The 13,785-nt window shown below is 33.8% G+C and overlaps 3 protein-coding genes across 3 annotated transcripts; 2 read left to right on the top strand and 1 right to left on the bottom strand.

The window, feature by feature from the left end:
• Positions 1–341: 341 nt before the first annotated feature.
• HELRODRAFT_173483 (hypothetical protein) lies at positions 342–1,957 on the bottom strand (the record flags this gene model as incomplete). The annotated part of the gene is made up of 4 exons (XM_009020089.1): positions 342–656; positions 791–914; positions 1,080–1,282; positions 1,754–1,957. 4 exons carry the CDS (start codon positions 1,955–1,957, stop codon positions 342–344), a joined length of 846 nt encoding a protein of 281 aa, XP_009018337.1.
• Positions 1,958–2,727: 770 nt separating this feature from the next.
• Positions 2,728–5,753, top strand: HELRODRAFT_100036 (hypothetical protein). Its single transcript, XM_009020088.1, has 7 exons — positions 2,728–2,947; positions 3,326–3,419; positions 3,558–3,647; positions 3,735–3,828; positions 3,928–4,477; positions 4,709–5,631; positions 5,660–5,753. Exons 1-6 carry the CDS (start codon positions 2,814–2,816, stop codon positions 4,869–4,871), a joined length of 1,125 nt encoding a protein of 374 aa, XP_009018336.1. The 5' UTR covers positions 2,728–2,813; the 3' UTR covers positions 4,872–5,631; positions 5,660–5,753.
• A 1,634-nt stretch (positions 5,754–7,387) lies between these two features.
• HELRODRAFT_112159 (hypothetical protein) lies at positions 7,388–11,770 on the top strand (the record flags this gene model as incomplete). The annotated part of the gene is made up of 11 exons (XM_009020087.1): positions 7,388–7,895; positions 8,498–8,577; positions 8,656–8,847; positions 8,923–9,173; positions 9,379–9,443; positions 9,845–9,925; positions 10,119–10,238; positions 10,315–10,431; positions 10,652–10,929; positions 11,126–11,336; positions 11,658–11,770. 10 exons carry the CDS (start codon positions 7,388–7,390, stop codon positions 11,219–11,221), a joined length of 1,788 nt encoding a protein of 595 aa, XP_009018335.1. The 3' UTR covers positions 11,222–11,336; positions 11,658–11,770.
• Between the last annotated feature and the right edge of the window lie 2,015 nt (positions 11,771–13,785).

Raw genomic sequence — 13,785 nt, 5'->3', positions numbered from 1 at the left:
AGGTGATGACAAAAAATACCATCATCTTTATCATCGTTGTCATCAAGTACTCATTTACATGGCAGAGGAATGCCGAACAGGGACTTTGGGAATAAAATCGTAATTTCGCGCTTGAAGTCTGACGACGAACACCAACGAATTTAAAATTTCTAGATCTTTTCGTACTTGAAAGAAAATTCTAAATATTAATAATTAATTAATTAATTCTAAATATTTGTTTCCTATAATATTTACACGAAACACAAAAATAACAAAGAAACCCATTTTATATTCTTTAATAAAATAAAATATATAAATAAAAATTAAAAACAAAAAGGTCTTCATTTAAATTTTTATCAGCATTATCGAGAATCTTTTGAAATATCATTTGCACTGTCAACTTTATTGTTAACATCCTCACTATCATGATTATCCCCGACAATTTCGCCATCAACTGGTCCATCTTCTTCCTCATCTCGCCCATCCCTAGTTTCACTTTCACTTTTAAAATCCCCAGACGTGGGATTCCGAGGTTTCATATCGACAGACCCGTCTGGGTTTTCGCAGTACCTGTTCCCCTCAAGATCAATATAGAAATTGTGGGTGGTTCGTTTGTTTAGGGACTCCTCGATGGCTTGATCCAAGTTGGTCTCGGTGATGAAATTGGGTCTTTCCCTCTGGTGGGTAAAAATGTATCCTAATTAATTTATTTATTTATTTATATTGTTTTAATTGGAATTTTTAGGCAAGATTTTAAACTATATATTTACTCGAAAATAAATTCTGAAAAAGAAAACATATAAAAAAATACATTAGCTTGTTCGAGCAATGCAGTGGCTATCTCGTTTCTTTCAGCATCTTTCCTGTTTAATTCATCAATAAGTTCAAGGTATTCTTCATCTTTGACTACAGCCTCTTTTTCATCCAGATTTTTCCTACAAATGCCACGAAAATATATTTAAAATTTTTTATCATTTTACCAAACCATTTTCATGATAGTATTAATTACATTTAATTAAATCACAGAAATATGGCAAATGGTTGTTTATTAAATTGAAAAATATCTAAGTAATTACAATAGTTGGCCAATCAAGACAAACCTTATTCTGGCAGATTCAGCATTCCATTCATCATTCACCTTTATGACAAGCTCTTTGAAATCTTTCTCGTCCGCCACTCTCGCTGACTTCACTTTCAGAATTTCCCTGGCTTCATTTTCTTGCTTAAAGTATTCACTGCAAAGATCGAGGTTGAATGCGTAATTTAAATCAAATCGAAAAACATCACCACAAAATGAAGTTACCTGATTAATTTCAATTAGAAAAATGTATAAATAAAATTTTTAATTTATGTATAAACATTACAATACATGCATTAATGAGAAATACAATTGAATTTATTTTTATAAATTGAAAAAAGTACTTAAAATTGATACATGTGTAATGGTAATCATTCAATTCATCATATATCATATACATAAAGATAAATATACATTAAAAACATACATATACAATACAATTATACACATAATATATTTTATATATGTACATTTCTTGTGCATGTATATATAAATGCATATATTTATATATACATACATATAATATATACCAATAAATTGGTCAAATACATATAACTGTATGTACTATATATGTTATGAATATATATAATAAAGCATAGACATCACACTCAACAACATTTTTTTATGTTTCTCTAGAAATTTTGTTGATACTGACTATAAAGATTTCCTGACAGTTCTGTAATGTGCGTATCTAACTTTCATTTCTTCGGCTTCCTCAACGTCAATCTCTTTCCTTTCGACAACTCTGTGAAGTTTGGTGGCGGCCAGTGGGGCCCAGATCGGTTTTCTATGCCGGACAAAACTCAACAAAATATTTTTGCCGTTATTGTTGCCATCTTTATTCACTATAGCGTTTTGACAGTTTGAAAAAAATTTTGTTTTTAACAAATTACGCCACATTTCTCTATTTTATTATTAGTAAATCGTCAATTAATTGACTAGTTAGTTATTTAAAAAATTGAAATGATTTCAAAAGGTCGACACGTGCGTTAAGGTGGTTTTTATTAAGCAACAGGTTAAAAGTGAAAACTGATTAGAAAACTTAATTACAATTAAATTAATTAGCACTTTTTATTTAAGCACTTAACTTACATCCAATGTTTTTCAATTTCCAGTTAGAATGTGCGTTTCAAGAAAACAAACAAATTGACTTCTAAAAAAACAAGTAAATAGACACAAGTCGTGAATGACGCATTAATTCTGCGTAACATTTTTTCCATCAAAATCATCATTTCCAGTTGGAAAGTGCGTTTCTTGCAGTAATTATCATACAATATTATAATATGACCTAGATTTGACGAATAGGAGTTTGTTTATGTGTACCAGTTGTCGTTAAGTTGCGTAATAAGACCAGCTGATTTGTGTATAAGTATGTATAACACACTGTGATGTTGATGTTTGATGCATTTTTCATTGTCTTGCTCGTCAAAGTCCTCGGGTCATCTGTCACTAATTTGCTTCAAAAACTTGACTTAACTTTCTTACTAGTAGGCGAATAATAGGAATTTTATAAGGGTTCCTCGATCAATGATCAACCAGTAGCAGTATTTGCTTATGTAACTAAGTGATTAAGTAACGAACCTTGCAGGCGAAACAATACAAAAAGCTGCATTTAATATTAATTAAAAGTTAAAACAATACATACATACGACGTTCACAATATTTTAAGGCAAGCACTAACAAATAGTCGACTACGTGCGTACATAATTTAAGGTAAATACTAACAGACACTTGACTGACAAAAGTAAAATCCGGAATGCCCTTTTTGGGGAGAGACTGGAGGTCTCCGGGCCAGCACTGGGTTAAGGATGCGCAGAAGAGCGAATGGGTGAAGATGGATCTGGTGCGTAGGAAGGTGCTCGTCGACATCCACGAAGAAACTTGCACCAGGTTCGTGGATTATTTTCATTTAATTTGGTACATAAATATTATTTTTTACAAAATTTTCACAAATTGCCACTACGCTGCGGTAGTGAATGCAACAGCGAGTCGTGAATTTGTCGATATTCTAAAAAAAATCATATATTCGGTATCGTTGGTCACGTAAATGGGAGAGTTATTTTTGTGTGGCTGGCGCTGTTGAGAATTAATACAGGCGCAGATTTTGAATACGGGATGACGTTTTAGGGATGTGCTTGCTTATACGCCATACTTCAATCATCTTATGCGCGTATGATGCGTCGTTTGCGTCCTTAAGCACATAGTGCTATATAAATGACGTAATTATTTTCCATGGTCTAAGTGTATGCCATTTATCGTCATATTCAGGAAGAACATAGAAATATTACGTAGGCCGCTGTGCGAAATTAAAGACAACAAAGATGAAACTGCCAAACCTCAGCCATACGTCATCATCAAGCAGGTAACCAAAGAAACTTTATATGCTCGCGACTTAATTTATGTTTTATTTCGTTTACTTAATGCAATATAATGCATGCCTAGTGCAGCCTAAACCTATTAAGAAAATAATGTAGATTTACTTTTATATAACCTTTCCCAGCCAATGAAAACGTCAGTAGCAGAGGCGTTGGTGAAGTTAGGCGTGGCGGAAAGTGTCAAGGACATTCGGAAGGTCAATTATATATGCAAGGTTGTTTTAGTTTTTTTTTTTTTTTTTATAGAACAATAGGTTTTTTGATTCTTCAAATTGCTAACCCGTTTAAACTGACCCTGGCAGTTGATGCAGGAGCTGGTAAGGAATCAGATGACGTCATTAAGTGGGTCAGCTCAGAAGTACACCATGAAGGTCATCGAACAAATCATCGCCAACTGTGAGCACGTTTGTGTTTCGTATTTTCCGTGCAGTTTTATGCGTTGGACCTTCCACGAATCTCTACTAACATTAAGTCGAATAATTGTAATTTCACCAGGCATTTCTAACAACTATCCCAGCAAAAAAGCCGTGAGTGACCTTTTAAATGACCTCGAAACTACTCTGGTAACTGGTTTTTATAATCACGTGGGTAGCGCTTCGTTGTGGGAGGAGCACCACAAGAAACTTGATTGGCTAAAGAAGATACTCCAGCCAGCCTATCCTGACAAAGATGCGAAACAAACCAGTTTAGAGGAAAAATATGCAGACGTGGATCACTTGGAAAACAAGTTGACCTTGAAAGACCTGCCGTTAGAAATGTTGCACGAGGTCATGGCCAAACTGACGAACCACGAAGATCTCAACAACACCATTGAAGCTGTTTTCAGCAGGCAACCGCTGGAAGAAGAAGAACTGCCACCGCAACAGCAGCAACACCAGGGTCTGCAACAACAACAACAACATGACCAACAAAAAAACAGCATCTTGTACAGAAACCTAATAAGTTTCCATTTTCCGGATAAAACAAAATGGCGAACTGTTTTGAGAAGAAAGGAAGAATCAGTGGACGAGTTGACATCGTACGAGCTCTACATGAGACTGCTAAGGTAAGTAGAATGTCAAATACTTCCATCACGTGTCATTGTATGATAAAACTGTAGCGTTCGCAACTCGCGAGCACCGCGTTGCAGCACGCAAGGCGTTTAGCAGTCGTTAAGTTACGACAATGAGCGTTCGAACACAGCCAGTATGCAACAACAACAGCAACAATTTATTCTCGGAGCTAGCTCGAAAATGATCCGCAAATGCGTTTTTAAAACATTTTTACAACTCAACAGACGCTACGGACCCAGAGAAACATACGCGGACATGCTGAATCAGTGCAGACACTGTCAAGCTCTCTACTGGGCAGGTCAAGGTCATCCTTGCTTTGTGAATAACGTTAGCCCCGTTTCCAGACCGATCCCTCCTCATCTATTGGCTGACCTGTTTGTTGCTTGACCTGAATGTTCACTGCAAATTATTTTTCCACCACGGCAAAACAATCAATATTAATTTTTTTTCATTAGATAGACTGCATCGTATTATATTTATATAATATAAAAACTATTTCAGTGGTATTGTGATAACTATTTTTATTCATACGCTCGTGTTATTTTATTTCCTTTCCTTTACTTTTTTATTTTGGCTTCTTCGAATCAATATATTTTTGTGTCCACAGACACATTTTAAACATTTTATATTATACAAGCCTCGAGTTTCTTATGTGCGATCATATATGCGATCATATATATTCATGTGTGCGATTGATCAAACGTATGGTTAAAGAACTTATGTGGGTGAGCGATTTATTTTATACGAACTTATGACAGATGTCTCGTGGATGAAAATGAAAGATAATTTTTATATTTTCTCACTCCTTGTTTTTATAAACATATTTTTTATGAGAGGTTTTCATTTATGAACATACTCATTGTTTTTATAAACATATTTGCTTCTTATGCTTTCATTTATGTACGTACTTCTCCATTGGTTGCCGATCATTTTCATGTGATTTTTATTTCACACCGAAGACAATAGCTGTGTCGATCTTGACACGTTTTTTTTGTTTCTGCTCTCAGTTTGTCTCTTGCATATTCTTACGATTTTACTTCTTTTGCGTTACATGGCAACGAAAACAGTGATATTATTAACGGAAATTTATATTTTAATTCGTTTTTTAATTTAATTTTAATTTATTTCATTTTATTATTTTATTTTATTATTTTATTTTAATTTATTTCATTTTATTATTTTATTTCATTTTATTATTTTATTTTATTTCACATTACCCCACGATAAGCTCAAAAGATTCGTCAAGCTAGAAAAATTTTTAAAAACGAAGCGTTGCTTCTATTTCTGTGCGTCAGATTGGTATGATGAATAATGCTGACTGTTAGATGTATTTGAAAAATTTTATAAAATTTAATTTGAATTTTTACTTCAGCAAATTTAAGATGGAGAAAAATGATCTAATATAAAATATTAAGAGATAGAGAAAGATACAAGATATAATATTGAAGAAGGAAAAGAGATGCATGATACAATATTGAAAAAGATACAAGGTACAATGTTGATGGAGAGAGCTCGCGAGAGATAGATAGATAGAAAGAGTGCAACTGATTGGCACACGCTGGGTAGGACTTATAATTTCATTCAAAAATTTTTAGTTGTTGACTGCTACACTCGTAGCAAGGTTCCAGTAACAACTGACACGTCGTCTTAATCGTTTATTAACCTTCAATCAAAATGGAATATGCATTATTAACCATTGAGTTTCATTATCGTCTGCGCCTAGCTAATTAGGTAATCAATCTAATGAGAACCACTCTTACTGCGGTATGAACAAAGTCACTTATTAATAATTAAATAATAAGGTTAACTGCACAATTATTAATAACATTATAAACACAATCGTAAGATCAGAACAGTTGTGCCATGTGTCATTAAACGGTGAACGTTATTATCACGTGACTGAGAATGGATTTTAATGCTGAAGTTCATCATTATTTTATTATCATATTAGCTGTCGTCAGAGGTAGCCAACATGCATAGTACCTGAATTAGAGAATTAGAAGTTGAATTATGGATTAGGAATTGTAAATTATGAATTATTTTGAATTAAGAATTATAAACATTAAAATAAAGCAAAAACCAAATAGAAGCTAAAACCAAATAGAAGCTAAAACCAAATAAAAAAAATTTGTAAATTAGAACCGATTAAAACCTAAATAAAACATATTATAAAAGTTTTTTAATAGAAAATAAAAAAACTAACATATAAATTGGAGGAAGTTGAGTTGCTCGGCTGCTGCTTCCAATCGACAATCCATCCATTGGAAACTTTATTGAGCAGGTTCTCAAACTCATGGCGGCACCTTTTCAAAGTAGGTCAAGATCGTCTTGCAGAGCAAGTGAGGCAGACCAATGGATGGGAGATTGAAACATTCAGGCTCGCGATCGCGTACTCTGTCCTGCATGAAATCATTCTCTTTTCCTCTTTAAATAACAATCAAATTCTTGGCTAAAAAATGATTTTTATATCCAGACTAACATCATCGGTATAAACGAACGATTGATCGTTTGAACGAATGAACGAAGGAATAAACGAATGAATGAAAAAATAAATAGATGGAAAAACGATTAAAAGGATTGAGTGAAACAATGAATAAATTAAGGAATGAATGATTAAACGAAAAACAAACAAAAGTTAACCCGTCTATGGTTGAAACTTAAGTTAACTTTTCAGTTCATAACATTAGCCGAAAAACTTTTATTTTTTGACTTTAACAGCCTTTTTTTAAACGTGTGAAAAGTTAACGTTTTAAAAATTTACGATATTTCTATAATAAAATATCTTATAAATCAGTTTTTGTCATTATTTTACACAATTTCTCAATAAAATGGTACATTTGAGAAATTTTCGCGAATGCCCTCAGTTTCTCAGAAATCAGCTGTTCAATCCAGTCACCACACGTATGCTACACTCAAACTCCCTAATCGGAAAGTCAAATCCGGCAGCATATCATTTCACTAAATACATATCTTCAATAAATTATGCTAATTTCTTGCATAGTCAACCCAAAACGGCGTCATTTAATGATTTGATCCCGAGTTTCATCAAAGCCCAGGAATTTCCCAATAACGTGGCTATCCGTGATAAATTTCGCTCCCACAGTTACGGAGATCTCCTGACAAAATCTCATCAATTGTCTCATTTTATAAAAAAGAAACTTAATGATAATCGCTCAGGTGCAAAAAAAGTGAGTGCCTTACTATGCCCCAACGATTCGAGGTACGTTGTTTCCATGTGGGGCTCATGGATGGCCGGTAGTTTGGTCTTACCCATGTCCGGCAAACATCCGGAGAATTTGTTGAATTATTTTTTGCAAGATAGCTCGACAAATGTCCTCATTACGACGGAGGAGTACCGCCATGTTGCTCAAAAGTTGAAAGACAAAAATCCCAATGTATATAATATATTTTGTTGCTTTTTCAAATCTACAACAAATTTTTATATTAAATATAATAATAATAATAATTAATATTACTATTATTTTAAATTATTATGTTTATTATTATTAATTATAAATAATATTAGTAAACAACTTAATGTTAATTTTCTAGAATTTCTTGAAAACATCTCCATGTTCCTTGATCATATATTGTAATTGCATAGCATTATTAATGAAAATTTTTTTAGAATTATTAAAATTGAATAATTGATGTAATTAAATACAATTAGTTGACACATCAATAGGTGTGATTATAAGAAAAATGTGAATAAAATTACTTATAAAATAGGTTTGCTTATCCATTTGTCTATTCATACATTAATTTATTCATCCAGTCATTCATTCATTTGTCTGTCTATATATTTGTCCAATGAAATATTCATTCACTGGTTCATTCATTCACTTATTTATCCATTAATTCATTAATTCATTTTTTCGTTCGCTCGTTATGTTCATTCAACCATGGAGGGTGACGTCATGACCATCTGACTCACTAGTTGCAGGTGATAGAGTTCAACGAAGTAAGTGCAAATGAAACCCGCTTGGATAACTTCGATCCTAATGTTACAAAAGTCATGGTCAAGGTCACTGAGGATTTGATGGACCGACCGGCCCTCATTGTTTACACCAGTGGCACTACGGGGAATCCCAAAGTAATGATGATGATTACGATTATGATGATGATGATGACGACGTCGATGATGATGATATTAATGAAATTATTTCTCAAGGGAGCTCTCCATACCCACCGGACCATAAGCACCATGATTCACGGAATGATTGACAGGTGGGGGTGGAGTCAGGACGACGTCATTCTACACGCCCTGCCACTTAATCATGTGCATGGGGTCATAAATGCCCTCCTGACTCCGTTGACCTCTGGGGCCTGTTGCGTCATGCTGCCTAAGTTTGACCCGGAATTAGTTAGCTGTGCTGTGTTTTTTATTAGTTTATATTCTCTAATTTTGACACTTTCTACTTTTTTCATATTTCCTTAGGTCTGGGATATGATATTGAATAGGAAAACATCAACAACCTCAACAAAACATCAACAACAACGTCAACAGCAACATCAACAACAACATCAACAACGATCCAATCCCAACATATTTATGGGCGTTCCGACAATGTACAATATGTTGATTGACAGCTTGCAGCAGAAGGTTGAAGGTGAGCGGTGGAAACTTTCCGATAGAGATAGAAATAAGTTTTTAGGCGCTGTTAAAAATTTCTGCCAGGAAAATATCAGGTCATCAATAATTTTTTTTTCATATTTTTTCATTTTGATTAATTATATTTATAAAATTATTATTCACCCATTAGCAGGTTCATTCATCTATTCATCCATTCCTTTAATCATTAAATCATTTATTCATTCATTCATTCATTCATTCATTCATTCATTCATTCATTCATTCATTCATCCCCAATTAACTTTATTATTTCCGATCCAGATTATTCGTATCAGGTTCTGCCCCATTACCACTGCCAATCATTCAAAAGTGGGAGGAGCTAACAGGTTGGATAAATGTTCATTAATTTATGTTTTGACTGATATATTCATGCATTCATTCAATCATTCATTAATTCATTCATATCGTATGTTAATTAATGCATCTATCTATCTTATGTTTACTCATTCATCCATCCATTTATCTGATCACTCATTCCTCTATCCATTTACTCAATAATTCATACTTTCGTTTGTTCATCTATTCATCCATTCATTCATTCATCCATCCATTCATCCATCCATTCATTCATTCATCCATCCATTCATCCATCCATTTATTCATTCATCCATTCATTCATCCATTCATTCATTCATCCATTCATTCATCCATCCATTCATTCATTCATTCATTCATCTATCCATCCATTCATCCATTCATCCATCTATCCATTTATAAATTCGCACAGGCCACACGCTGTTGGAAAGGTATGGGATGACCGAATTAGGCATGGTGTTCACTAACTTTCTTAATGGGCCAAGAGAACCAGGTTAAAACTACTGTTTTAGTAGTAGTAGTAGTAGTAGTAGCAGTAGCAATAGTTAAAACAGCAGCAGCAGTAGTTGAAGTAGCAGCAGTAATTGTAGTAGCAGTAGCAGTAATAGTAGTAGTAGTTTTTTAGCGTTTTTGTTGAAAATTAATAGGAAAAATATAAAATAAAAAAAAAATCATGATTATCTTAGGCTATGTTGGAAGGCCATTCCCATTGGTCGACGTAGCAATTGCTAAAAATATCAACCAATCAGAGAGAGGTTATGAAATTTTATCAGTTGGCAATGAAGACGGTACGAAAGTTTTCACTGGTCAGTTGCAATTTATGGAAAAATTCTATAAATGGATTTAAATTTTTAAATTATTGTTTATTTTTGTCAACGTCAGATGGCAATGAAGTAACTGGAGAATTGTTAGTGAAGGGTGGTACGGTTTTCAGCGGCTACCTCAATAAAGAAGAAGCTACTTCACAAGCGTTCACCAGTGACGGCTGGTTTATTACAGGTCTGTTTGCTTATTGGTTGATTTATTATTAGTTTTTTAGGATTGGTTTGGTTATTACTGACCTTTTTTATGATTTGTTGGCTCATTTCTGGCCTGCGCATGATTGGCCAGTTCATTTTTAGTCTGTTAAATGATTGGTCGCCTGTTTTACTGATGTTGACGACGATGAAAGACTACAAGTTTTATTTTTAAATAGTCGAATATTTATTCACCAAACCAGGTGACACAGTTTCTTACAGCCAATCAAAAGACTCCTACAAAATTCTAGGTCGTACTTCCGTTGACGTCATCAAACATGGCGGCTTCAAATTAAGCGCCTTGGAAATTGAGAACTACCTACTCAAGCACGAAAACATTAGGGAGGTCGCCGTCCTCGGGGTCAAGGACGAAAAATGGGGTCAAAAGGTGTTTGCCGTGGTGGTGCTCAAAAATAGGGATGTGCCGTTTAACGTCGATGACGTCAGAAAATGGTGCCGATTGCACATGGCCAGTTATCAGGTGGTGTGGGAAGTGGATTGAATGATTGAACGAATGAATGAATGAATGAATGAATGAATGAATGAATGAATGAATGAATGAATGAATGAACGAACGAACGAACGATCGATCGAACGAATGAATAAATAAATGAATAAATGATGAATGAGTAAACGAATGAATAAATGAGAAAACTGATCGATCGATTGACAAACAGGTACCGAGCGATTTTCGAGTTGTCGACGATCTACAGAGAAATGCAATGGGAAAGATCAACAAGAAAATACTGTTGTCACTATACGCCAGAGATTGAAATGGGATGATGGTGATGACGACTACGAAGATGGCGGTTGTGGTGATGAGACGATATCGATGAAAATGATGAAGAGGATGAAAATGATGAAGAGGATGAAAATGATGAAGAGGATGAAAATGATGAAGAGGATGAAAATGATGAAGAGGATGAAAATGATGAAGAGGATGAAAATGATGAAGAGGATGAAAATGATGAAGAGGATGAAAATGATGAAGAGGATGAAAATGATGAAGAGGATGAAAATGATGAAGAGGATGAAAATGATGAAGAGGATGAAAATGATGAAGAGGATGAAAATGATGAAGAGGATGAAAATGATGAAGAGGATGAAAATGATGAAGAGGATGAAAATGATGAAGAGGATGAAAATGATGAAGAGGATGAAAATGATGAAGAGGATGAAAATGATGAAGAGGATGAAAATGATGAAGAGGATGAAGAGGATATGATGCAACAGGCAATGATATAAATAGATGATCAGTACCATTGAAATCTAACCAATTTCATTTGTTTTTTTTTTTGGAGAGTAGAAATTAATTTGAAATAGTGTTTCGTTTTTGCTGTCTGAACTATTCATCAGTCCTCCAATCCGTCTATCCATCATTTTATTTTTTATACATCCATCTGTCCATCCATCCATTTATTTATTCATCCATCCATTCATTCATCTATCCAGCCGTCCATCCATCAATTGCTTCGTACGTCATCAGTGCAATCATCCATCAATCAATCATTCAATAAATAATTTTATTGTTCGCAGCTTTGCTCTTTCATTCGTGTACGTTTCATTCATTCATTTATTCGTTCGTTCATTCTTTCAATCGTTCGTTCGTTCCATCACTCCTTTTTCATCATTCATTCATTCTTATTTTTCTTTCCTTTGTTCATTCACGTGTTTATTCGTTTTTGGCAAATTAATTTTTCATACTTTTGATCAATCATTCGTTTTCAGTTTAACTAATTCGTTTTACTCGCTCATTAGTTCTTTCTACGACTTCTTCTTTTTTATCTTTTAACCATTTACACATTCATTCATCCATTCGTTCAATCATTCATTCAATCATTCATTCATTCATCTATTCCTTCATTCGCTCGACCAATCGCTAGACCTTTCAATCAATTTCCGGTTTGGGGACATGCGAACCAATCAGTCGGGCATTGATTGGTTGTCGCGTGAAACGCTTTTCCCGTCATCCAGCGTGCAATGTGTCAACATTTTTTGGCTTTGGTAACTGAAATTTCGAATCCCAAAAGAAATATACGCGTTTGTGTGTGTGTATTAGAGCGTCTATTTTAGGTATCTTGGTATCTGGATTATAAGATTAGAGATTTCTACACATTTTTATGTACGTACATAATGTGTGTGTGTGTGCGTGCGTGCGTGTATGTGTGTGTGTGTTTATTAGAGCGTATATTTTAGAAAGTAAGCACGTGAAAATGTTGAACTATTTATGATGAGAAATAGACAGCGCAGATAGAAGGTGATAGTTTATTCAGTGTTGGAAAATTATTTATTAGGAGAGAGTAAGGTGTATCCAGAGAGATAGAGAAAAAAAAGTGAGAGAAAGAGAGAGAAAAAATGAGAACTTTTCAAATTTTTTCCAAGTGCTTTCGCAAATTTCCAACTTCCTTGGCGCGTAACTGAGGAACAAACAAACTTATGCATCACATAGATACATCAGTTTGTGTGCATATATACAATGTGTGTTTGTATGTATGTGTCAGAGAGTATTATGTGTGTTTGTGTGTATACATATACACATATATACTTACAAACAAACATACTGGAGTTCCAGGCACGCAAACAAATGTACATACATCAAAACTGACTTATATATATATATATATATAATATATATATATAATATATATATAATATATATATATATATATATATATACGCACATACACACATACATATATATATACACATACCTAATCCTACCAAGTCAGCGTGAGCACACACACACATACCTAAATACACACACAGGTACATACATATATACATACATGCGTACAAACAAACATACATACAAACACCCACACACTCACATGCACAAATACATACAGCAACACACATCATGTCAAACGTACAAAGAATTATTTTGTTGTTATATATATACCAAGATTTGCCTAGGCTTTTCAACAAATGGGTATATATATATATATATAGAGAGAGAGAGAGAGAGAGAGAGAAAGAGAAAGAAAGAGAGAGAGAAAAAAAGAGGGAGAGAAAGAGATGAAAAGAAAGTGAAAGAAATTAATGGGAGAGGAAGAGAAAGATAATATAGTGTAACCAACCCAAAACTAGTTTCTTAGCTGTCATGTCCAGTATTTTTATGTGTTATTGCTATTACCAACAAGTATCTTAAAAATTAAGTAACGTCAACTGTTGGCATGTATCTTTTTCAATTAGTTATTGGTTAACGACTAGTTTAGTGATTAATCCCTGCTGAAAAATAAGTTATCAGCTAGAGTTAGAGCTAGTAGTTAAAGTTACTAGATTAACTTAATAATAAGGAAGAATTGTTACATTGAAGACTTCAAACCTATTTTCGGAA

This window comes from Helobdella robusta (assembly GCF_000326865.2).
Source record: "Helobdella robusta unplaced genomic scaffold HELROscaffold_26, whole genome shotgun sequence".
NCBI classification, from domain to species: Eukaryota; Metazoa; Annelida; class Clitellata; order Rhynchobdellida; family Glossiphoniidae; genus Helobdella; species Helobdella robusta.
Note: the sequence above shows the minus strand (reverse complement) of the source record. Positions and strands in the feature narration are given on the sequence as shown.

What these genes read in the sequence shown, in the direction of transcription:
- HELRODRAFT_100036 (XM_009020088.1), top strand. Translation starts at nt 2,814, where the DNA reads ATGCCCTTTTTGGGGAGAGACTGGAGGTCTCCGGGCCAGCACTGGGTT. An exon ending in CACGAAGAAACTTGCACCAG is followed by an intron (nt 2,948 to 3,325) that starts GTTCGTGGATTA and finishes CGTCATATTCAG; the next exon opens with GAAGAACATAGAAATATTAC. An exon ending in CGAACAAATCATCGCCAACT is followed by an intron (nt 3,829 to 3,927) that starts GTGAGCACGTTT and finishes TAATTTCACCAG; the next exon opens with GCATTTCTAACAACTATCCC.